The sequence below is a fragment of the Cylas formicarius genome, unplaced genomic scaffold, assembly GCF_029955315.1.
Source record: "Cylas formicarius isolate icCylForm1 unplaced genomic scaffold, icCylForm1.1 PGA_scaffold_1__22_contigs__length_36826433, whole genome shotgun sequence".
Classification (NCBI taxonomy): Eukaryota; Metazoa; Arthropoda; class Insecta; order Coleoptera; family Brentidae; genus Cylas; species Cylas formicarius.
Window position 1 is genome coordinate 8,035,514 of NW_026844264.1, and position 27,270 is coordinate 8,062,783.

The following is a 27,270-nucleotide window of genomic DNA, read 5'->3' on the forward strand; positions in this document are numbered from 1 at the left end:
TAATGGAGTATTTTGCGCTTCCAATGATACAGAACTTCATCTTGAAAAGATTTTCTAAAATTGTCAATTTGAATTGAATTGAATTTGAATCTATAGCAATATGCATACAGTATTGGTCCTGAATTACATATCATAAATTCACGTTAAGACTCAACTTACATGTAAGTTGTAAGTTTATAAGATATGGAATTGTTTTTTCGGATTCATCGCCTATGGCATTCATTGTGTTTAGGGCACAAACAAGCATGAAACGAGCTTGCTTACTTTTTGCAAGCCCTGTTTGGCCGACCTGAGTATTTTCACGGTAAAATAACTGCACTATCTGCAGCTAGTGCTTTTTGTTAAAAGAAACTTCTATTTAATAACTCCTAGATTAATGGGGATAGTCTAAGGATACCTGCGCACAACACCTCTTTTTTTTTCAACGACGACAAAAAATTAGAGCTAGGAAAGCCTTGCGCTGCCTACAGGCAAACAACAAAAAAATTAAAAAACTTGTCCAAAAACCGAATTATTAAAAAAAATACTTTTATTCATTCGTCATTAAACATTGGCTTTTTCCATTTACAGATATATCTGTAACCATATTTGTTGCAGTTCACATACAAATATGAGTAACATGGAACTGAAGATGTTTAGTTAAAAATATTAATCATAAAAAAAAACTTATTTTACCCAAATCACCAATTTTTGAATGTTACGCTCTCTCCTGGTGAAAATAATAATAATATAAATGTAGTGAATAAAAATTGTTATAAAATAACTAGTACAATTTTATACCGGGTTAGTAAAAAGTACCGGAACGCTTAAACATCTCCAAAACCGCCAAACGTTAAAAGTAAAAAGGTAGATAAGAACTAAAAGTTCAGATTTTCACGAAATTATATATTTTTACATGACAATTGTTTCGACAGCACTGTGTCTTTATCAAATGCCACCTCAGTTCAAGCAATCCCAAGGGGTTGTGAGATTTTCTATTTTTACGTCACATGTCTTACAAGTTCTGATTTGGATTCCTAGAAGCTTATCGTTGAATTTTTTTCCCTGGGTACAAAAAAATCTTTTTTCAATTCGAATTAATTTGGAAAATGATTTTCCTGCATACAAATCATTGAAAATAAGGAAACGCCAATAACTTATAACATCCATGTTGGTGACTGGTGGAACTGCATTAACTGAATAGTCAACACCATGCACATCTAAAGTAAATGGATGTAAACCATCTACTCATTGTAGTTTCATTTGACATCTAAAAAAAACATTTCCTACGGTAAAGAGAACACAATTTTTCTTTTTATTACCAATATCGAGATTTTCTTGTAATAGTTCTTTAAATAAAGCCTCTCCATCTCAAACTAATTAACACACTAGACGGCCATATTTGATCAAGTGGTTTGGAGTGCCAGCAAACCAAAGAAAATAAAATGGAAAAAGAATAATCACTGGTAAGGCAACCAAAAGACGTTTATTGTACGTCGAAGTCACGTTAGAATTGGTCTCTATGACGTCTATTTAACCGCACTTCTTTGCACCAATCAAAGATACATATTATTTATATTGGTAGTGGCAGGTAGATTTGATGACGATCACGCCGAACATTTTAGAAGAAAAAAGACGTCAGAAAAACGTTTGGTGAAGTATATGGTTGGCTGTTGCACTATTAGATTTAGCAGTCCTGACGCGCAGTTGTTACGCATTTGAGTATCTTTATAAAGTAGAACGTTAAAGGCGAACAGGTAAAGACAGAGTCCTTGAGAAAAAGACAGTAGACAGAAAAGGACACGCAGTTGCCTCTGCGGAATAGACCTAGTTAAAGTGTCAAACAGGACTGCAGAATACATTATAAACAACCACTCTTAAATAATTACAAAATATTCTTCCAGGGCTTTTTGGAAACCCAAACCTCACTTTTGTTTAACGTCATAATGACCACAGCGAAGCTTCGAAAGAGAAAATACGACAAGAAAACGAATACCTGGGCAGCTAATGGAATCCACAACAAATTTCATATTAATGCACCATTAGATTTAGCAGTCCTTTAATTAGTTGTCAGTCTATTGAGTAACTTTATTAATTAGAACATTAAAATTGGAAGCGAACAGGTAAAAACCGAGTGAAAAGGACAGTGGACAGAAAGAGACACGCAATTGTCCCTCTTCAATACACCTGTTTAAATAACTTATTTTTCGCAACAAACCTTCGGTGCTTTTAAGGAAGCAAACACGAAATTGGTAGAGTAAGTCATGGTTGAAGAAGCCTTTTTACAATGCTTTTTTGTACCATAAATAAAGGAGTCGGACCATGTATATGCGGCAGACAAAACCCTTTACGGTTGCAGGGCTGGGTTTTTTGACACGCTGACCTACTACGTAGTCCGTTGCCGTCGACGAAGCTGCCATGGCAACCGTGCGGTGCAGCTTCCCATCGACCCACAGTCCGCCCCGGTCTTTCATTCCTCAATGAATTTCGGGCGCGGCCTCCTTCTCCTGCTGGCCTCTTGCATCACGGCACGCGGCGAAGGATCGCGATTGAGATGCGTTCGAGTTTCTTTTTATCCACGCCAGAATTCAAATTGGGGACGCCCTAGTTACCAACGTCATACCAGCGAAACGGTCGATCTATGGGACGCGGAGATTTTAGTGGACGATGGGTTTGCCAAAACCACATCCACGGAAGTGCCTTATTGTTAAACGTTAGTTCGGCCTATAACCGAGGGAAGGAAGGGAGATACAATGCTTGAGTTCATAAAAGTGTACTATTCGATGATTAATTAGTATAATTAATTCAATTTTCCTTAGGCTTCTACACTTCTTTGCACAATATAATAATTATCAATAGTGAAAGCAGTGTGTCGCTTACACAGCAAAATTCGTTGGATTCGATATCCCTGCCATCTACATTTTATTGCAAGAAGCACCCATATTCACGCTAGTTATAGACGGTATTCTTTCAACGGGATGTCTGAGTTCTGACAACCAGCATTGAGCGCATTATTTTTAATTATAAACTTGGTGATTTTGAAAGTATTCGCAATTTTAATCATTATTTTTCACAGAAACTTTCACATTCTGCTATTTACTATTTACTGTTTACAAATCTTCTGGAACTGAAACTGTATGCTGTATGCTAGAGGTGTCCCGAACGGAACTTTGAATTGTATTGTATTATATTTCTTAAGAACTTTTGATACGGGGTCAGTAATATTGTGAATGAAAAGAACCACCGAGGCAAGTGTGGGATTGCATTTGGACTCATTTTCCTTCGTAGGTTGTGATGAAGTGTATTTTGTACTGAAACCCCTAATATCTGGAAATTATTTGAGAAAAGAGGAGATGTTAGGTGTTTTATTTCAGTATCCGGTGACTCGGGTTGAGATAGTTTTACGACTCTGTAAACAAGAGAGTTGATAACCAATGAGCTCTGCGTAACTTCTCTCTAGTAAACCAGACCATATGAGGTCTGATTTTCCATTAATAAGAATATCTAAGAATAGAAGTTTATTATTAGTTTCCAATTAAATTGTAAAACGTGTGTCAAGATGTTTAGGGTTGAACAGTCTTCAGAGTTTTGGGTTTGGATAGAAAGTGACGAGAGTTTTACTCTCAAAAACCCACATCTGTTACTGCTATTGAAAATTGAAGACTGGGAACTTCATTAAGGACCGATATTCCGGTCTAAACTAACCGGAATATTGTTTGGATCTTAAGCTTTTGCTAGAGCATAGGCTGTAGCAATAGGTCGAAGGGGTAATCCTTATTTGTGAAGCTGAGGGAGTCTGTAGAAACGAGGAATTTTAAAGTCGTCAGGGGTGACAGATTTTTTCACTTATTTTAATAGAAAGGTAGCTTTAACAGCAGATTTAAGGTTGCGTTCCATATATGATCTAGAACTTTTTTAAATTGATGATAGGATCAGTTTGTAGAAACATCTAGGAATTTTTTCTTGGCAGTCAGTTGTGTTTATCGCTACCGTAGAGGATTTCCTGTATCTGCTGTTAAAATTATTTTTGTATTATTATTTTTTTATTATTATCGAATTTAATTAGGCATTTCGGATAACACCATGTTTGGGATACACATGATGGTTTCACTTGTGCTGAGGTTAGATATATAGAATAATGGTAGTAAATAACACTGTATTTTCAGCTTTTCAGGTTTTCATCTTCAGATGTCAAAACTGTATGTTAAACTTAAATTAGTCAAAAAAAAATACAAAAAATTCTTTAAAAAGATATGAGCGGATGATGAAACAAATAATACATATACTTACAACTTCCAAATATTATATTACGGTAAATGTTGATGAAAAAGTAATTTTATAAACATTCTTGTTATCTTAAGCTTTAAAATCCCTGATTTGTATCAGTCTCTTGAAGTACATATTAGGCAAAATATTTACAACTTTGAATAGTAATGTGAAAGAGTTCCCATTCAAATAAACATTTAAAAACTATATGCCGAAACATGATACAGAGTTAAGTTATAACTTTTAGAAATGAAAAAATTGAGTAAGTTGTTTCCAATAAACTGTTACAACTTTTTTATAATAATACCTTGAACACTGATTGGTGGAGAATTAAATAAAATTAAAATACATACGTCGATTATGCTACAAGATCAATATCAGGTACGAATACAATGTACAAATACAGTGAAAAAGGCGATAGGCAACTGAACGTTAAAGTTTAAAAATCTTACATTTAAAAGTCTTTTAATGAGGTAGAATGTGTAGTTCACCTATCCGAATGGGGATAGGAAAAATCTTAAATTAAACTAATGTTACGCTAATATTAGGTGGAGTTCTTATTTAACGTAGATATACCTCGGTGTAGTTAGACGTCATATCCTGCTTCTAAATTTTTGTCAATCTACGCAAAATATCTTCGCAATAAAAGAAATATATAATAAAAACAAATTTTTAAGTAAAATGAAGAGGAATGTATTTTATCAATTTTCACCCCATCAAAAGGCCATTGTTTTTGCCTCAAAAAAAATTATCGACTTCCTCGATAATTAATTTCTTGAATAATTTAATTGCTAGATATATGTAACCCAGATTATGCACTTGGAACACTTTGTATGAGAAAATTGAAAAAATATCTTCCCCATATCAAATTAAAAAAAAACAAAAACTTTTCATAAAACACGTCCAAAATAGCCAATATTGTCATAATTTTTAAATAAATGCTAAAACAATAATTTAAAACAGTATTAATAAATATCTTCTATAAACACAAAATAAATTTCGAATAAAATTACATGGCATTTTATGGTGTCATAACTACATCCGCCCGTGGTATGTGTTTGGTAGATATGACGGTATATCAGCATTTACTTAACCTAACTTTGAAAAATCCGCAGCTGGGTGTAAAATTTTCATTTATGTACCACAGACATTATTTCGAGCAATGGCCTAAATAAATTCTACAAAGTACATTTGAAAAAAAAAAACACGAATTCTCCAACTTTACGCCTAAATCTACTAATCTATTAATTTTGGGAACAACTGTTCATTGATTACCCTTGTTTTATCAGCAGAACGCCTGATTGCAAAACTGTTTCTAGGTAAAAAAACAAATAAATTAACTAACCAAAACTCAGCACGAAACATTTTTTTTTCTTGAGGTTACAATTTACGAAAAATCGATAACTTACAGCCCCAACTATGATACAGAAAACCAAGCTGATGCAAACAGCGATCTGCACTTAACAGGATTACCAGTTACTGCGAGGATAGTAATTCAGCCGCAACCTACTTAATGTAATATCGATTTTACTCGAGTACTTTGGTCATTCGGATTTAGATGGCGTTAGCGACGAGTCGCCGTTTTGACCTTCGGTGTCGCCGTTCTCTTTCGCGCTACCCGACGCTTTTGGGGGCCGCTCTTGCCTAGTCGGACAATCGGCAATAAGATGTCCTTCGCTCTTGCAATTATGGCAACGCTTGGGCTGAGGACCCATTGTACATTTGGCTGCTATGTGATTAGCAAACTCGCCGCAATTGTAGCACCTAAAAACGGAGACGCAAAACTTGAAAAAACCATTTAAACAATCGAAACATTCAGCACATTGGAACATTGTGGCCTATCCTCTATCCGCTGGTTTCACTGAAGCAGTCCTTCAAAAAATGGACCAAATAAGTTGAAGAGCTTGAGGATTTCGAAATTGCCTTGTATAGTTTTAAGTGCCCTTGACTTACTGAACTACTTTTAAGAACACGGAAAGTTTACTATGAAAACAACTGAAGTTTTTTCAGATTTTAAAGACATTCGGGGGTCGTCTAGGGTCTGTGCTGAGACCCCTCTTACTATCCAGGGTGATTCATAAAGAATTGCTGTGAATGAATGAACAATTTGTTAAAATTGTTAATTGTGTCGTACATAAATTAACTTCTTAGTAAACAATTAATTATTTTGATTCTTTAAACAACCAAAAAATGGAATAAAAACATACCCTTTTTTATTTAAAATAAGAAAATTTGGGTAGGTTAGAAAAAATATATAAACGTGGCAACGTCGTCTATGCAGCCATTGGATCCAGCCTAATAAAATACCCTCGGTAGTAGCTGTCATAAATTTAATTCTAATAATTCCTTTATTTTTTCTTTGTATGTCTGCTTTGCTTGTTTTAGTTTCTCCATATCTAATTTGTAACTTTTTTCTTTTTAGTTTCAAACCGGCTATTAACGAGCGAGCATTTGGCTCGCACAAATCTGTAGTCTCTACAAGCTGACAAGCGATTTAGTACTGTTGCGTCTTAAATGATGGATTCCAGTGATATATGAATATAATAATCTCGTTTTTAGTATAGCCATTGGGACTTAACCAGGTCCATTTTCTGCAATTCTTCAAATGATGATAAGTTGTCTTTTCTACAAGTAGTTCAACAATGCATGTCTTTCATCATTTTTTATTTAATTTTATTTATTTTATTTATTTCTTCGTAAGTGTTATTTCGTCTATATGTGGGTGGAATAAATAAATGATTGTCAGAGATGTATGATGGATCTTACTCGATCTAATAACCTTCATTGACTGTCTGATAAGTTTCTTATTTGCTATAAAACCTATTTTATTGTTGCATTTGTATTTTCTGTTTTCCTTTCCTCTTTATCTCTGTTAGACTAACGATATTCTAGTGATTTTAATATTTTCATGGATTTTCAAACTTGCCAGTTTTGTGACATGACAAATAGTAATTTTAAAGTTGAAACATGAATATGAGAATGAATTTTGCTTAAAAGGCACTCTTGTGAGGACCGCCTAACTCCGTAGATTTTTTATTTATTTGCACTTAAAAATCTCAAGGTATTTTTTCTGATTTTTTTATAAATACGGGGAGCAATGAAGTGTGGTGTGATTTCTGATTTTTGGCCGGTCACGTTAACTTCGTAACTTCCTTCAGCACCATTTAAACATACTTCTAGAGAAGGCGCCTTGAGAGAAAATGTGTGGTTTATGCATCATGAGCAGTTTCCTTATCCTTCCTTATAAGGAGTTCAATCTGAAGAAGCTAATTCCGCGAATACCCTTAGAAATAATATGGAAATATTAACATTCAAAGATATTTAAGAGATATTGTAAAATTGTTACTATTAAATATTGTTTTTTTACTGCTCCCAGTCCCTTGTTATCTTACAAAGTAAATGTACTCATAAAAATCATAAAAAATAGCTTGAATATTTAATTGCAAATAAGACATATTAAAAAGTAGGATCTCTTCAATCTAAACGATACGGTGATAATGAGACCAACGTAGTGTCAAATCATAACAGTCATGTCAAAAAAATTTAAAACATGTAATTTTTTAATTTTTATTATTACACTATAAAATTTTTCACAATTCATGGGAAAATTCATACAGAAATTTAGATATTGAAAGCCCTGTACGTCCGAAATTAGCAAGTGTCTAATATCTAGATTTTAGAGACTAACCATTCTTCACGAATCACCCTCCATATGAGTCATGTACCATATACAATCATGAGTGAATTTGAGCTATGGTTCCACAAGAATCATTCTGAAATTCCGAATCTTCATAAGATCGTGTGCAATTTAGATGATGAACAAATAGGGCTGGAGTAAGCCAAAAGTCTTAGGCATCAACCTGGAGATGGAATTGAAGATTCAACATTTGGAAGTAAAAATTGTGGAAAATTTGCTTGATCAGAAAACACTTCTTGATATGTATTAATTATAACATTAATCTGCTATTGCCAAAGGACTTTCGTTTATCAAAAAAGGCCGATGAGGAGAAGGTAAAGGCAAACAAGGAAATTAAAAATAGCTATTTTATAAACTCCAATTTTCACAAATATTCCTCTTTACTTTATCCTAGATCACCATAATTTATAAAAATAAGAAAACTGTCCTTCCTACACCGGAAAAAAATATTTAATAGTCCCGAAGAAATAAAGATCTTACTTGAAAATAATTCTAAACTTGGATAGGGAAATTGTACGAAAAAAATAGTTTTTCAGTAGATGAGTATTTAATCTGCCAATCTCATGTTGTTATTGCCTGTTTACATGCACCCTATGCATGTAAACAGGCAAAGCAAATGTTAAAAACTTAAAGAGGAATTCATTGTTTAAAATAAAGGTTAGTTTGTTATATAAACGTTGTGTCAAAAACCAACAATTTAATTCCCTCCACTCATTTTAAAGATATTTAAAAAATATGCAGAAAGTGTGATTTTTTTATAATATATATGCTCCATAATATTTTATTTGTCTGTCTATTTTATTTTAAAAAATAAAAACCATATTTCTAGCTAGTGTTGGAGTTGGTGAATTGACCATTTATTACATGAGCGGCCCACTTCTTAACTGACTAATCAAATTCGATAAAAATGTTTTAAATAACAATTGTTATCTATGATTATTTTATAATAACATGTATCTTATAATAAATTATTATGCGTCTATGATGTCCAATTTACCTGTAACGTTCTTCAAGGAATTCCCGAATACGAATACTTAGCGATTCGGGAAATCCCAATAAAAATATCGACTCCATTTAGTTCTCAGAACGACGCGACTGCCACGTAACGCACAATATAAATAAATATAAATGTCATTGTATTTTTAAAATTATTTCGGTATATTAACAAAAAAAATTAACCGGTCAATTCCAGAGCTTTCTTTGTAGCCATATTAGTAGAGTGACATTTACCTTATGTTTGGCTTTTGGTCCAACGTTTATATATAGCTAACCACGCACTTCTTTTGAAATACCCTATAGATGTGTGAAATTCTAAAATTTGGCATTATATTGTGCGACTATAACTATGAAATTATCCATTGTAAATTGCTTTTGTAAAATTGATTATTTCTGTTTGAATTCTATTCAATTTTTACTCTGTTTCTATTCTATTTCTATTCTGTTACTACCCTATATATATTCTATGTCTCTTCTATTCTGTTACTACTCTATTTATATATCTGGAAGGTTGATTGCGCATTAGTTGGGAACTACAAACTAACCTGATTTTCCTGAACCGTTTCTTTGAAGCGGGGCGCCGGTGGGAACCCCGACAATCGGTGCCCTGTGGGCCGGTAACTTTGGTTGCCTCTAACCCTTTATCGGAAACTTGACATTCGAACTCAACTTCCTCTTCGTCTCCTAACGACCGAAACCCGCCCATTTGAATCACGCTCTTAAAAATTGAAAACAATGATGATCTATTAATAGTAGTTGCATTTTAACTTTGGGAATACAGTAAAGGAATAAAGTATTTATTATTATTTTGGTTATTTTGGCGCCCTCTAGGTTCTAGGTGACGCCAATTTTTCTATTTATGCTTTTCTAGGTACTTTCTTTTCGAGATTCTCCAGTTTTATATCCGGTAATTGATAGTCACGAAAATGTGAAAAGGGATTCTTTTTCAAAATTTCAGTACATAGTCTGTCGAGGTAAAATATATTGGGCTATGCAACTTTGTCGCTTTTATTTTATTACATTTTCCTATTCACTGCTTTATTTTCGAAATATTAATTATTTTTCATTAGTTTTCTCCAAAATATAGTACCACCAAAACTTTAGCTACCAACTGAACTTAAACAGAGCAATAAAATGAAAAATTCGGTCGGTAAAGTGAATTTGGGTATGTGCTTAGAGGAAAAAGGAGGAGACCAATGGTAAGAGAGAAGATTTTTAAAAGTAGGTTTGGTAACTTGATTTACTAGTAATTATAAATAACGCGCGCTATCAATCACGACGCATAGAGGATTTTATCTTGGAGAACCAGGAAATTATCAGCTGGTTAACCATTAACAACATTGAATTTGATAAAGAAAAAATTTACATATGGTTTTGAGAAATACTCCATGGAATTTATAGCAGGAAAATCTGTGTCAAATATAAAGGCAAACTTTCATATTTGTTTTTCTTTTATCTTGTTTAATTGTACTGGCCCAATAGACTTCATCAGAAAAATGACATCGATGAGTGCTATTTTTACATGAAAAAAAAAATGAAAAGCTTATAATTGGATGCGGTTTTAAAATGTTTTGAAATTTTGTGTCAAAAACAATGTTTATAAGTTTGATAAACTATTCTGAAAATAGAAGAGAAAGTCGGCAACGAATAGCTCTTAAATGGGGCCAATTTAAGGACTGTGCAGAAAATTTCGGAAAAGTTCGAAAAGTGATTTACGACTTGTGTAGATCAAAAACGCATTCATTTCGTCCTGATTTGAAAGAACTCTAAAAAATGATAATGGTTTGGTTATTGGACTTGTATCATTATCAAAATTAATAATTAGATTAAATCAATTTATTAGATTTTCGCTATAAACCAAACATTCGGCGTGTTCGATTTTTATAAAAATATACTAAAAATTACATATCAAAATTTTGAAAAGTGCTATTTTTAGACGAACCGCAGATATTTCCCAAAGAAACTGGTCTGTAAAAAGTATCACAAGGAAAAGGGGAAATAGCAAAAGGGTTCACTATTTTGCAATTGTTCAATATTGTTACGAATAACACAATATATTCATTTGTTTTTGGATCATTTTCCTTCCTTCAACAGAGACTAGTGATTTCCGATTTGATTTTCATATAACTAGTGATCTTTGGCCCCGCGAGAGAAGACTGGATTTGACTATAACTGTGCCTCGCACACAGCCAAACTGAATCCTATAGAACTTAGGAGGTGTGTTCAAAAGTAAGGTGACTTTTAAGTTTAATCAAAAATTATTTGTTTATTCATCAATGTTGTCCTCTGCAATGCTCGAAGCACTTCTGGTAAGCACTATCTGGTGTAGCCTTGAGTTCTTCCAGAGATCTCCTCAATCGTTCCAAACTTCCTTCCTTTCATGGGTTTCTTGAGTTTTGGGAAAAGGGGCCATATCAGTCGAATATGCTGGCTGATGCATGATTATGGTTTTGTTTTTGGCCAAAAAGTGAGATACAAGCAACGATGAGTGAGCAGGTGCATTATCGTGATGCAAAATCCATCAATTGTTTTCCCAATTCCGGACGTTTCTTCGCATGGCTTCTCGCAAACGGCGCATAACTTCAAGGTAATACTCGTTATTAACCGTACGATCTCGATAATCAAAGAAAACAGTAAGGAAAACGTTGACGTTTGATCTAACTTGAAGTGCGTTTTTCGGTCTTGGCGATTCTAAGTTCATTGCTTTCGGCGTCATAACCATATACCCTTGATTTGTCACCAGTTATGACCTTTTGGAGCATATCAAGATCATTATTAAGGCCTTTTAACAGCTCTTGAGCGATGCACCTTCGACAATCTTTTCGTTCAAAATTAAGCAGCAAAAAACAAAATTTTGCTGTTACACGTTTCAGGCTCTAATGCTCATACTCAAAACTTCGGAAAAAAATGCATTGCACGAGCCAATAGAGATGCCGAAGACTGCAACCAATTCTCTAATAGAGATTCGACGATTTTTCAACACCACTTGTTTCACTTCTTCAACGCTTTCATCAGTTATTAATGTGCTTCTCGTCCATCTTGGAACACCTTGTACCACTTATAAACATTTTTTTGCTGAAAATAGATTCACCATATGCTAGTATTTTGCAGCACTGCATTTTTTTTTCACAGCAGAAAATCGCCGAGCACACAAAACACGTCTGATGCTTCTGTATCACAATAAAAGTAAACATGCAAGCTGGATGAAACTCTGAACATATTTTAGGGACCTGTGTACCAACATAACAAAAAATATATCCAAAATCTAATGTACACCGTGTGCCAAATAAAACAATCCACTATACGGTCTAGAAACCCATAGCAGATACGAAAAACAGTTTCGTACAAAAGTTCCTTGGACTCTCCTACAAATTTAATTTATAAGTTCGACATTTTTGGAATCCTTGGCTAAAAAGAAGTCAAGAAATTCCTATTCAAATTTTGCATAGTTTAGTGTGTTTTTTTATGTTTTGACTGCCCCATATAAAATTGTGTTGTGACGCTACTGATCCAGGTATTGCAACGAAAATTTAACCACAGACTAAGGAGATAATGCTCTACTCTACTCTCAGTGTGACAAATGCGCGTCAGCTTATACAGAGTGTCCCAAATAGGTGGTGCCGTTTTTGGCGAATTCAATTAACAAAATCTCAAGTTTTTCTAATGGCATATTTTTAATCAGATATCAATTCTAGGACAAAAAAAGTTAAGTTTGTAATTTATCTTATATTTAAATTTCATTTATTTCTTTAGATATTCGAGGTTTAAAATAACACCCTTATAAATTCTTGTTGAATTTAAAGCTGCGCACATTAAGACACTTTGACATTTCTGTTTGCTATTGTTGTTTTTCATATTCCTATTTAAAAAGTTCAGAGTTGTCAAGTTTTTTGTTTGTATATCTTTTATTTGTATTTTAAATAAGTTGTAGTTTTTTGGTTAATGCAATGTAAAAATGCAACCTTAGCATTAAGGGAGTATCAAAAAAAAATTCCGGGCGCTAAAATACCAGCAAAAACAATATTTATTATAATTATCCAGGACCTGTCAAATCACGTTGTTCTAAAAGATAGAAAAAGGGAGAAATCGGCATTAATAAGTGTGTGTGTGTAATGCGTTATTAATTTTGCTTCAAAATACCAAAAGTAAACAACCTGCTCGACAACTTGCGGGACAACGTTATATTTCAGCAAGATAAAGCGTAAATTTCCAAAATATAATAGGGAAAAATGGTGACATTGAGTGGCCACCGGGAAGTCCCGATTTTACACTCATGGACTTTTTTCTTGTGGGGCAGTTTAAAGGGTGCCGTGTATAAATCGCGAAATACCTATACAGTTGATGGCCTTAAGGAAAAATTAGACAAGAGATTCTTGAATTAAATAATAGTAATACGGTTAGAAATGTGCCCTCCAGCATTATGACGCGCTATGCAATGTGTAATGCAGAGGATGGATAATATATTGAAAATATATTACAGTATGACCATTTACTTTTAGTTATTTGTTTCTGTTTTTTTTTATAGATTTATTTATTCAAATTTGTTACCTTGTTAAGTTAGTCTATCAACTTTAATTATTTACTTTTGCTAATAGAAATTTTCAATCAACCTAGATAATTAACTATTAAATGTTTCTTTAAATGTTAATTCAGAAGTTTTATTAAATCCGTTAGAGTGTGTAGTGTAAAGTCGATTTTTTTCAAAATTCCAACGTATTAATGGACACTCTGTATTGTTAGCAATAGGTTTTATTCGTATATCTGGAGTATTATACCTTTAAAAGAAGTAAAAGAAGTATAAGCTGAGTCGCATCTGTCAAATTGATTATGATGAGCATCATCTCATTAGTCTGTTATATGACTAAATATGACTAATATGACAAAAAAACACATAACCTCAATTTCTGCCTAAACTGTATAAAATTTAAAAAGGTTCCATATAAAATAGCAAAGTTGATGTCGGCGGGAGCGGACACTTTTGGGACACCCTATAACAATAAAAATATTATATTTTAAATCTTCATTAGAGTCCAAAAAAACTTTTGTACTAAACTTTTTTTCGCATCTTCTATGGGTTTCCAGATCGTTAAATTTGGCACACGGTGTACGTAGCCCGTCCATTTACAAAAGTCGCCTTACTTTTTGAACACATGACGCATATGGTCGCAAGTGAAACAACTTATAGCAGCACAACAATCAAGACGAAAAACCTTAAGCTACTGTTTGATCAAGCCATTGAGAAAGTGACGCCAGAGAACTGGGCAAAAAGGAACCCAGGCTGTCATTAAAGAAGAAGATAAGTAAGATCTTCATTGAATATGACGAATAATGAAATCAGTGCTAACAATTAAAGTGTCTTAAATATTCTTTGGGTCACTCTGTAGTCCCTTTACTTACCAAATGATGTTTTGTTACTCTTCAACTTTGTGAAATAATCTTCAGATACGTAGAAGGGAAAATAATAGGAAAGACGCAGTGAATTGAAGAAAGTAATAAAATAGAGTGTATGCAATTTAAGATAACGATGTTGCCATATTCAAAATATTTTACATAATTCAAAATATTTTAGTCCGACAGTAACCAAATATTCAGAAAAAGTCTATTTTTGGTTCTCCGTAAATATGTAACCTGCCCCTATATAAAAAATAATTAATAAAAAATTATATCAGCTTCATTATTTTTTCAAACTTGCAATATAAAAGTTTTAAATATCTATTTATGTAAAATTGAACTAAATACTTTTTGCGGCACACCACTTATTGACAATTTCTTCAGTTTTTACGCCGCTGCTGGACATGTAAATAAAAAAAAAATAAATGTAAATATTGAGCGGCGTGGAAATTTTTTCGTGTGAGCATTTCCATGGTTACGTTGACCCATGTAAGAATATATTCCTCGGGGAAACTAGTTCCAAAAAGCCAGTATTTTGTGTATCGCGCCAATCAGCGTTATTATGCCACCAACGGGCAGGTACTTTGTCATACATAAGGGCATTGTTCGTTACCCTCACAAAATATTGCCGTTTTTTTACGTTGCAGAACAGGTTCCCGCATAATAATGGTTGTTATATCACTATTATAACACTTACACCGATGCCCTAGTCAATCAATGATTTAGTGTTATTTAATTTCGCCTCTGCATTTGCCCGCATTCCTCCCTTTTGTCCTGTTTTTTTATGATAATGACTTTTTTTTATGCAAAGGGAATGTTGATAAAATGAGGAAACCACTAATTTTGACATTAAATGCGAATTCTTTGCGTTGACCAGTCAAGGAGAATAAATCAATCAAAGAAAAAAGTAAAACAAATATTTTTAAATGAATAACCAAAAGCAACAATATGATATGAATTAAAACAACTACGAGGCATATGGGTTTAAATTTTCGCCACAGTGGAAGATATTTTTGACCAGTATTTGAGATATTACTTTTGTTGGCAAAAATTTGACAAAAAAAGGAAAGTCTGTAAATATAAAGATGAGAATTGGTCATCCTTCCTAGCTTTTATAATTCTTTGCAATTTCATCAAGTCCTTTTCTCTTTCAGTCCCAACAGAAATTTTTCGTTTTGTTGGTGGTAACGGTTACGTTTCGATTGTCAATTTTCTAAATCCTGAGAATCTGGCGATACATTTTCGTTATCATTCGTCTTGGTCAATAACAGACTTTTGACTTGTGATATGGTTTCTATTTTTATATCATTTCATTTCATCTATTGATCATATATTTTGCTTTCACTCTAAAGTTGAAAACAACTGATTTTAACTTTGACATTATAAAAATGTCTTACTAAATATTAAAATAACTCAAACGCTCAAAAACTTTAGTTAGGAAAAATTAATTTTATAGAATAATTTTATATTTTATCCTTCCAAATACTAAAACGCCTTTGTCTTGAGCACGATAAAACGTAAACATATAAACGGAAAAACTTTAAAATTAAAATGATGTTTCATGATATAGTTCGGCAATTAAAATGGAGAACGTTAACAGTAACCCTGTTAAAAAAGCGACATTATTCCTTTCTTATGCAGCTATTTATATCAATTAGAAAAAACATAAAAATGGCGTGACCACCACGTTTGCTTTTTATGCTTTTATGTTAAGCTCCCTGACAATTTTTATAACATTTGGTGTCTAATAGCAATATTGCTTGCAAGACCACCTAAGGCGAATTTGAAATAATTGTAGTATTATAAGTTTCCAAAAATTTATTTATAAAAATCTTCGTAAAAAACCTTAAAGTAACCGGAAAGCCAATTGAAAACTATTGATGGGCAAATGTCAAATGTGAAATGAGCGGTCAAGACCTCACTTTCAGTTGCTGTTTACCAATTTGTTCTTGAAAGATCCGCCCTTATTTTTTTTTATAAATACCTAGATAAAGTATAGAATTAACTTAAAAATGCGAGAAGTTTGGAAAGCATCATTGACAGTAGTTCCAAGCGCATGGGAATCAAAAATTTTGACCCCTCAAAAGAGTTACAAATTTAATTTCCTTAGTTCCACGGATTATAAGATATTTAGTTTTTGACAATTCTTCTTAACGTGACATCTTTAAGGAAACAATTACAAAACATCATACCCTCAAAAACATAGTGGCCCTCTTCTACATGAAAAAGTTTGTTAGTGGGCTATAATTTTTTAAATTTCGTAAAATAGAATAGAATTGGGTGCTTTCAGATTCATCAGGTTTTTACAGTATAAGCTATAAAACCAAGAGCGTAAAAGTTTTATAATAAGGGCTCTAAGGCAGCATTAAACGCGGTTAAAATACTTGAACTAACAAAAGTTTTATAAATAAAGTAACGGAATGCAATATTGTAAAAAAAGTATTTTGGTGTTTACTGGTTGTTTTAGAAAACTTGGAACTCGAATAGTTTTGTTAAAAAACCATAAAAACTATTATGAAAGCTAAGTTTTCGTATTATCTCCCTATTAATATCCTTTACCCTATATAAAAAAGCGAAAAATATTAGTTGGGACCTGCAGTCCAGTAGTCGGTCTAATTCCATTTCGACCATCTCACGTTATTATAAAAAACTAGATTTGGACTAAGCAGACTAACCGTGTGTTTTTTTTTTATATTGGATGTACCTGCAAAGAAGTTTGCACCAAATACATAATAATTTACATGATCGAATATGTATAATACGACATAAATTGCCCTATGGGATATGAAGAGACCAACCTGGTGAACAAACACATCTTGACCCCCATCGTCTGGTGTCACGAACCCCCATCCTTTAGCTACATTGAACCATTTGCATTTCCCACGACGAAGGCCCAAATTCGCTTCGGAACCAAGCTGGCTTATACTTTCAGCTTCTGAGCCTGCAATATAAAGACGATTTTACAGGGTGTCTCATTTTCGACACCTTTGCGGATAATAACTGTCTCTCGTGTAATTTTTACGCAGAATTCAGTTAACAATTTGTTGCAGTTTGTTTTATTAAATATAATACCTTTTATTAATTTTCATTTTGATTGAGAATCTTAAGGCGTATGTGACACTAACCCAGAAAGCAGAAGCGCAGAGGTTGTAATAAAAAAAGCGGAAATGTTTCTCCGTACTTTTTTAGTGTACTGCTGAGACCTTCAGTAAAAAAACGCACAATTGGAGCTTTTCTGTTGAATGATTTTGATTTTATCAATCTAGCAAAAAAACGTGACATATGTATCAATAGGTGCTGATAAAAATAAAATAGGTAAAATAGGTAAAATAGGTAACTGATAAAAATAAAATAATGACAATAAAGGACTGCCACGCCAATAATAGTGAACACCATGTATCTAATGTTGGTTATGCTTATTATGGAAATTTGAGAAGCATAAGGCAGTGGTCGACAAAACCTGACTCCGAAGTGCAAAGTTGTCCCGAAAATTGTAAAATATTTTTACAGAAAAGGAAACATAAATATGCTGTTGCATATTCAAATTGAGTTTAGTTTGGTGCTCTTTGCAGATGACTTTAATAGACCAGTTTTGGTAAAAACATTAAATGAATTGTTCCTTAGAACAAGGCGCGGTCGGAAAGAGATAATGATGGTACAGCATAACTAAAGTGCTGCCTGTCTTCATCCGCTTCAAAACGAAAAAAACAAGAGAGCACATTCCCAAATCGATAAACCTGAACATGACAAACATTCAGCTCTTTAAGACTGTTAATTTTTCACAATGATATATAGAGCTTAAATACTTTTAGAAGAAAATGAATTCTCTAGAGAATGGATGTAATTGTAAACAAGGAAGCACTTTCAAAGTAATTAGGTTGAAATGAAAATAATGTTTTGCTAATATGCATTTTGATCACCAAAAAGGAAATTGTTAAAGTTATTTATTATTTAAGGAATCATATTTACAGTTTGGTATGACAAGAATTTCTTCAAAAAATCTCTTGGATGCTGTGACACAATAAGAAGACCCGTTCAAAATATAATTTTGTTGTGCAGAGCGTGAAGTTGAACATATTCAACCACAGAGACCTAACCACATTTGGCGAAATATCATTGAGAAGTTTTGGAGTACGATACAATATTGTCTAGATAAGGCATGAATACGCTGTTAAAATGATTAAACTGTGAAAGAACCGAAGAGTCGCAAAGAAGGCTTTTTGTATACTGTGAGTGACGACTTCCATTCATTAATTTTATATTACTGTACGCAACTTTTAACGCTAAATTTTAGCTGAGAATCTAGAGTAACTTCTGAACTTTTGCAACTGATACGAAAAAGGAAAAGAGAGTTCTTTATGGAGAACTTTACGTTCGTTTTAATGTTATCAATCTGATTGTCATTTCCAAAGAACATCACTGAGAATTTATTCTACTTCAACACAGAGTTAAAGACTATTGCTCGATGCATGTTGATTCGTTAAATATTACTTGTTATGTTCTGTGATTTAAAAGAAATGATACAATTTACAAGATTCTTCACTCAATCCTGTGTGATTAAGAATTTTTGCTAAAATCAAATAAAACCAAGGCAGTATACTGGATGGATTTAATTAGTCGGAAATTAGCGACATTGTTAAATAATTTTGGAAGTGGAAGAATAGTTACTGGCCTATTCTATTTTTTTTTTCTAGTGCTCTTAATGCTTGACATATTATTACTACCAATATTTATATACTACACATCTTACAACAGCCCACCGACGAAATTAAAAAATTAGGCGACCGCCACTGGTTTCTTTGAACCATGACGCAGGTATATATTTAGGATTACGGAAACCTCCCCTTTTCTGGGCAACCCTTACCGCTTGTTGCCGACCCGGACTGGATCTAGAAACGGGCCATTGTCGAACGCGGGAAAAACGTATAACGACCATTTAACTATTCCTCTATTTCTTCTTAGATATCGGGCGGCCCAGGCAATATAATATAATCAAAGGTTGTAGCCGAGTTCAGATCAACGACCTCTGCTTACATCCTGTTCCTCGTATTGATGTTTTTTTCTGTTGAAATTATTCGTTTGTGTGGTTATGAAAGCTTTTATTTTGGCCACCATTTTAGCGGGACTGTTTATGGTTAGAGGTATTTTAGCGGGTCTCCGAACCAAGTCTTTGAGACCGTTTCAACGCTATTAGATGGCCGTATTTAAGTAAAAATTTCATTATTTCATAACTGAAATATAGGCTGGAGATTCGTTATCCCGGATAAATATACGATAATTTAGGGGTAATTTAGCTGTTTGGTTATAAATCCCTGATTAAAATCAATATTGCGCTACTCTGAAGTAGGTGTTGCAAAAAGAGAGCCAATAACATGGGTCAGCACAAAATATGTCTTTGAATTTAAAGCATAAAGTTTCACTATTTTATGTCGTATTTAGATAAAAAAAATTGCTTTTGTATTCAGGAGACCGATTGAACGCTATTTTTCAAAATCTGTGGTTCTAATTTTAGATTAAAAATAAATGTTTATAAGTTTTATTATCAAAATATAACATTCGAAAAAGTGGAAAATAATTCAAAAGTGAACACTTACTTTTTTTATGTTCATTACTACCTTCTCTCAATAAACCCCAAGTTTTCATTGTATTGTCCTTGATTAAGTTGTTCGAAGCTCCTGATGAAAACGTTCTTCTTGCTCTTTTCAATACGCTCTCATGTTATTTTTAAATTTGATGTCGTTTTAATGACATCCTGCAGCCCATAGCCTTAACTTTTTTTAACATATTCTCAATTAATAGTCTTCAGCTTTGTTGTTTCCTAAAAATACAAAAACCACTGCTTTAAAACTATTCCAACTTGAACTTTTTGGCAGCATTGGAAAATCTGTCTATTTGCGGACCAACAAAAACTCCAGCTTTAACCTTTGCTTCGGATAAATTCTGAAGCTTCATCCAATTTCTTAAGAAATGGTTTCATCATTTGTTTTCCGACCCTGAGTTATGTTCTTACAGGCCATGACCGTTGAGAGTATGTTATTGCCAAGAACAAAGTCCATCTTCTTTGGTGAAAAACGTTGATAATATTTCATGTTTAGGTCGCTGATCCGTGATATCGACGTCAAATTCCATTGTTTTAAGCGAGAGGGTAAAAGTTCTGCTTTATTTTTGACTAATTTAAATCTCTTATGAAGTCCTTCAAATCTTCTGTAGTATAAAGATAGTGTTTTGGTTGTACTGAGCGATGAGCTATTTTTCTGCGATCATTTTTGGGCTGGCTCAGGAATTCGTCGTGTCAGGTTGTGCGCAATTGGAGCAGAAGAAGATTCAAGATCAGGGATATTCGATAGGTTTTGCAATTCTACGTCTTTCACTCGTATTAACAATGCCAACGTAACAGTCATTAACCTGGCGATCTGGTTCTCGCCAGATTCTTGGTATTACAAATATCATAAACCTTTTGTCACCTCAAAACCAACCTAAAGTCTAACAATAAAAACTGTCTATTATATTTGAATCACCATTCAAAAATTGCTTACCTTCTAAACACTTTTATCTTTGGAAGCTCTTTTCGAGCTTTAAATAGAGTAGGAGAGGAGCAAAGCCAATTGAACTATTATGATTTTAGCAAATGTATAGACCAGCACACGATCCATGGTCGTGATTTGTCTGGCCTATCATAAACGGAAGTAGGTGTCGGCACCTTAGAAATTTTAAAATCATTTGCGGTTTGCCATTATTGGGGTTATAGTAATTATTTGCTATGTTTATAGTATATATATATATATATATATATATATATATATATATATATATATATATATATATATATATATATATATATATATATATATATATATATATATATATATATATATATATATATATATATATATATATATATATATATATATATATATATATATATATATATATATATATATATATATATATATATATATTTCTAGTTTGTGAGTTCTTGGATCCTTTTGATTTTAAGTATAAGTATAAGTATATATATATATATATATATATATATATATATATATATATATATATATATATATATATAACCAAAACTAACCAAAACTATTTGAAAAGGCATTAGTCAATTAGCAAATAAAAAATTACACTAATAATTTATATTTGTTAATACAAAATTTGTCTGCAGGTCTGAAAACTTCAGAGGGCATGCGTCAATTTCTGGATAATAACGGACTAGAAAGAAACAAACGATGTGACAATGTCATGATCAAAGTGTTTAGGGATGGTATTTAGATTTTAAAATATTGACAAGCGTAGTTGCATTAAAGAGAGCCAACGATTGGTAGAATGGAGACACAATATTTCTAGTAGTTCCTAGTAGTGCTAGTTACCACAAATCTTCAGCTTATAAAGGACCCACGATCAGCAGCAAAAAAGAGGTATGGCCAGGTTTCCTTAGTCAGCATGTCACAAAAAAGTAACTCGTTGAAGTTTTAATAACCAAATCATATGATAAAATATAAGTATATAATATACCCCTTAGATTACCACTTATTATCACTGCAATGTCAATAATATAGAAGTCCTACGGGCCAAACTGAAAAACAACGTTAGACGCAACAATATAAAGCCAAAAATGTCCATGTATTGATTTAATTAATAGTGTGGATTATTACCAGAGACCAGTTGGAAAGAATGAGAATGATGTAATTGAAGTGAAAAATAATTATAAAAAAACTTACTACAACGTAAAACCATTATACAGTAGGCAACAAGTGCGGTAAACGGCATTTGACTCACGAGTTTATTTGGCACGAGGGGAGCAAGTGCTTAATAAACGAGTGAGTTAAAAAGTTTACGAACGTGTTGCATACTATACTTTTTCTAGGACCGTCACGAAAAGATCACAATTTAACAAATTAAAAATAATAACAGATTATCGGAATACTAAATTTTATACCGTTTAAACAAAATATTTATTAGTTGAAATTAAAAATATTCGTTTATCGTTGCGATCGGTTCTGCTATTGTTATCTCTTTTGAACTGTGCACGTTAGACAGAGAGATATGTAAACACAATTTTAAAACGTTATGTTGTTATTAAGTAGTTTATTTAAAGAAAAAGACTGTAATTGGAAGAAAAATCATTTTTAAGATCGTATAAGTAAGAAAACGCAGGCCCTAACCTTCAATTATGTTTTGTTTGTACTGATGAGAGATGGATATTTTAAAATCATACAATTCATCTTGGCAAGATATTAATATAAAAACTGTAAAAACCACTAAAGTTCATGCGAACGGTATGTAAAATTTCTGTGGGAAACTTAAATTATAAATGTCACTTTACTTACCGACTAGTCCACTAGATTTTAATTGTGTATTAGTTTTTGGGTACATTTTTGACGAATTGATAAACGTCAAAATTCAATCCGTGCACTAAAATCTCCGAAAACATCCACCATGCCACCAAACCCGTGCGGTAGATTCCCGAAAATGTCCGAAGGAGCTCGGATCCGTGGGAAGCGAAACTGACGTGGTAAAGTGACGCTTCCCGCACGCTAGATCGGTGTGTAATTAGGCATTTTACAGACAGGAGTAGAAAGAAATAGATTTTTGCATTTCAATTGCTTTACCACTATCCTGGCTCGATATTGGCTCAAAAATGTCTACGAGCAGATAAAAATGTTAATAGGATTAATATGGTCACGACTAATATTGTGTGTCGGACTAAAGTAGTATAAGTTTTTCGATAATAATTAACAGCTGATAATTTATCTCATTGAATGCGGATTTCAATGCAATAGGTTAGTACATCTTAACCAATGAATTTATCCAAAAGCCATTTGAAATTTTTCGGTTGTTTTGTCAGCATTTGATATGCTACCCACATTTGACGGGTTTAAAGTGTTGTCTGCTTAAAAAGTACTAACCAAGTAACACGTCAATTGCGAACTTTATTCTTTTCTCGGAAGTTTCTTCTTCTTTCATTATCGTTATTCACTATTTCGAAGGTGCTCTCCGGTGATGCAATAAATTACGATAAATTGTGGGTGTCCGATACGAAATCGCCTGATTTCGGGTCTGTAACACGTGCTCAAATTATTTGAAAGGGGCACCGGAATCTGTTTTCGGGTTAAACTACGCAGCAACAAAACAACAGCATAATGCGTATTATATTTTGACCAGCGTGGTTTTGCCGTTACAGACCGACTTTTTCGAAGATTTCCGAATAATACACTGAAGTTGATGCACCTTTTCCGTGGTTAAGTTGACCCTCCATTGACGAAGACAAATAACAAATGAAAGTACAACACGGTCATCCACTTTTTCTTCAATGGAGTGAATTTAAGGTAACAGAGGCTTGTCAAAGTGACGACATTTTCGAGTCATAAGTGGTTGCTACCCGTCAATGGTCCAAAAACGCCTCAAATTAACGTCAAAAAAAGGATGTGTTATTAACATCACAAAAATAACCTACGACCAAATTCTGACTTTAAGTTGACGTAAAAAGTTATGACTTAAATGACATAAATTGACGGCACTAAAAAAGACGTGATTTAAATAACATCCTTCGTCTGAGACATTAGTGGGTCCTGCTAACGTCATATATAACGCCATTTTCGTCATTTGGTGACTTCATTTTGACGACCCTCTGCTACCTGTAATCTCATATCCGAAGGATGAGTGAGCTGTATGTGTGGCACAAGGGTGAAAACAAACAAATCTGATGATATTGGCTACAGTCTACGTTCTTACAGAAATGAGAGGCTAAATCGTCTCCAATTAACAATTTATGGTATTTCACGTAAGATAGAAAAATACTTTGGAACCAACCAACCAAACAACCAGTGCGATTGACATTTATATGAACCGTCTTGTGCTTACAAGATCCACATATTTTCTGCTTTATATACACGGGAAGTACTTCTTCTTTTGCGTTTCCACAAACAACTAGTGCTATATTTCATTTGGAATGAATTATGACTGAGTACTTCCTCTGTTAAAGGAACTCTTTGTTGAACCAGGCTCGCTTAAGTTATTATCATAAATCATCTAAATGTCTTATCGGAATTCATGTCAAATACTCTTTTGCATAAAGCATCTCTAATTGGATTTATATTTTGTGCCTTTCAAAGAACCGTTTTGTCCAATCTTTGTCAGGCAAGTTGTTTGTAAAATTTGTAGTTTTCTCCATTCTGTTAAGATGTGACTGTATAGTGTGGCGTGCTTTAACAAATCTAAAAAATAGTGAAGCGTACAACACTACTAGCATACTTGCTCCGGTTCTTATAACTTCCATTTCCATTTGGTAATTTAACATGTTTTTGTAGCCTGGTTAATGAAGAAGTTTTTTTTTCTAATAATCGAAAACGTCTTCTTCTCTAGAGTAATCCTTGTAATGTCTTGCACCTCTCTGGTTTAACCTCGCATTTGTACAAACTTGACTGTTAATTAAAATAGCAAACTAAGACATAAACAACTGGATAAACACTTTTTACAAAACTTCTGAATTCCCCCTGCGTCGGTTTTTGCTGAGCCGAATTGGTTGACGTTTCGCCAATCATCCTGTTGGCTTCTTCAGTTTCAGTCAAGCTCTGAAGAAGCCAACAGCATGATTGGCGAAACGTCAGCAAGTTCGACTCAGCAAAAAACGACGCAGGAGGAATCCAGAAGTTTTGTAAAAAGTATTACAGTAGCCTGTGGAAGCTTCTTTGAAAAAAAACACTGGATCAACGTTTAATTTGCGAATAAAACCGTTAAACATGTTGTTTAAAGTTACCCCTCCATGGCCAAAAACTAGCTCTATAATTTGTTTATTATTATTTATTTTAATTTCAAAATGAGTGTTTAGGAAGTTATATTTATTATGTTATGCCGATATAGTCCAGCACACGATAAATGGTAATCACTTGTCTACCATAACATAAACCCTTCACCCTCAACAAACCAATAAAAAGCCGATTTGCAAGCCTTTATCAGGCCGCGAAGTATTTTTATTTTAGTGGTGTCGAAATCTTAAAAATTTTAAAATAATTTGCGCTTTTTCATTAGTGTTGTTATGTTTAAATCGTGAGTTGAAGAAATTTTCGGTAAAGAGTAAAGAACAAAAAAAACAGTGTCATTTAAATATTTGCTGCAACAGAATCGTTTTGGGTAATATAAAAGAAAAATTTATATAAAGCTTATATTTTTTAAATTTTAGTTAACTATTTGAAAATATATCAGTCAACGTTCACTATAACGTTCTTGACACTTTAACATAACAAATAAAAAAAAGCTAAAACCGCCGGAGGGAATAGAAGCTGCCATTGGAGGGACAGATGAGTTAACTAGTATTCCAACGTCAATCTTGAGTTGATTCCTTGGTAACGATTCACTAGAAAGGAAGGAAGTGGTGATGCAGAGTGGATTCGGAGGGAATGGTATGCGATGTATGAGATCACTCAGATTCCGTCATTGTAACAGAAATTAAAAAGAAAATGGTCGATTTACTGGCAGTAGTAGAAGAGACAATAAAATCCGGTAACATATTTAATTATGACTGCCATTTGAATCTTACAGAATTGAATTGAAAAACAAAGTTGGTAGCAATTATATGAACCCAAAAATGCTCGCCAATTTAATCGATTAAATCAATAATCAGTGCGAATTAATACCAGAAAACAGCTGAACAGAACATGTTAATGATGCACCTGAAGTGCAAAATAATTTTTGAAAAGACTTGGGACAACGTAAAAATGGATGATAGTAACAGCATAGATCCAAACTATTTTATGGAATAAATGTTTGTCATTAACACAATTACAATTAAATAGTAGGCAACACAGCAGAATGTTTAAATATACTAGTAGTTCCCTTATATTGATTAACGACCGCTTGAGCTTCTTTTTTAATTATTTCTTTATTAATGGTTCTGGTTACATATTAGAAACTTTTTAGACACTCTGGACTGTATTCAGCCTAAATTGGCAATATATAAATAAATTAGTAAATAAGGCATTTCCTACTTTCTTTTACAAATACATTGATGCCATTAAATTTATTTGTAAAGCTGAAATTTCTTCGCTGCTGTAACGGCTTTTTGCCCTGTTATACGAATTTATAATATATTTCCATCCAAAAACCATTTAAAATTTTGCGGTTGTTTTGTCGGCATTCGATATGTGACGCACATTTCACGTGTTTAAAGTGTTATCTGCTAAAAAATTACTCATCGAGTGACACGTAAATTGTGATTTTAATTTTTTTTCTCGAAAATTTCTGGATGATCGGCACTATTCATCATCGTTACATACTATTTCAAAGGTGCTCTCCGGCGATACAAGAAATTACGAGAAATTTGTGTGTACGTTACGCTATCGCACCCACCATAACTTCGGGTCTGTAACACGTGCTCAAATTATTTGAAAGAGGCACCAGAATCTGTTTTCGGGTTAAACTACGCAGCAACAAAACAACATTATGCATTATGCGTATTATATTTTTAGCAGCGTCGTTTTGCGGTTACCGCCCGACTTTTTCCAAGATTCCCGAATAATAGGCCGAAGTAGACGCACCTTTTCCGTGATTAAGTTGCCCCTCCATTGATTTCGCCGAAAGAAAACAAAAAACGAAACTACAACATGGTCCCCGGGGACCTTCACTCGCGTACGCATAGACCACCACTACTACTACTAGCGCGGTTATAGATACGAAGGAACCGTAAAAAAATGTTTGGGCCAATAGGGACTGCAAGTTGTTGACGTCGTGCTCAAAGTGGGCCCAAAACACGCTCGCGCACACACCGTTGTTTGTTTAGAAGCGCATAGTTTACTACGAAAACGTGTAGAATGCGGTCGGTTCTCCCATTCATGAAATTCCTTCTTCAATCGGTGTCGAAATTCCCGCGCGTATCGACGACGCGAAGCCGACGCGTTATCTCGGGATTTTTCAAAGAAAAAACTGAATGCTTCGGAAAC

The 27,270-nt window shown here is 33.4% G+C and overlaps 1 protein-coding gene across 1 annotated transcript; it reads right to left on the reverse strand.

Annotated features, from left to right (window-relative positions):
* Window positions 1-4,303: 4,303 nt before the first annotated feature.
* LOC132696802 (protein lin-28 homolog) lies at window positions 4,304-26,940 on the reverse strand. Its single transcript, XM_060661841.1, has 4 exons — window positions 26,869-26,940; window positions 17,128-17,270; window positions 9,484-9,656; window positions 4,304-6,009 (listed from the first exon to the last, which is right to left on the reverse strand). Exons 1-4 carry the CDS (start codon window positions 26,894-26,896, stop codon window positions 5,790-5,792), a joined length of 564 nt encoding a protein of 187 aa, XP_060517824.1. The 5' UTR covers window positions 26,897-26,940; the 3' UTR covers window positions 4,304-5,789.
* Between the last annotated feature and the right edge of the window lie 330 nt (window positions 26,941-27,270).

Excerpts from the sequence above, each read along its gene's own strand:
- LOC132696802 (XM_060661841.1), bottom strand. The coding sequence starts at position 26,896 with ATGGAGGGGCAACTTAATCACGGAAAAG. Across the intron at positions 17,271-26,868 it reads GCAACTTAATCACGGAAAAG|GCTCAGAAGCTGAAAGTATA; the intron begins GTGCGTCTACTT and ends TTTATATTGCAG. Across the intron at positions 6,010-9,483 it reads AAACGGTTCAGGAAAATCAG|GTGCTACAATTGCGGCGAGT; the intron begins GTTAGTTTGTAG and ends CTCCGTTTTTAG.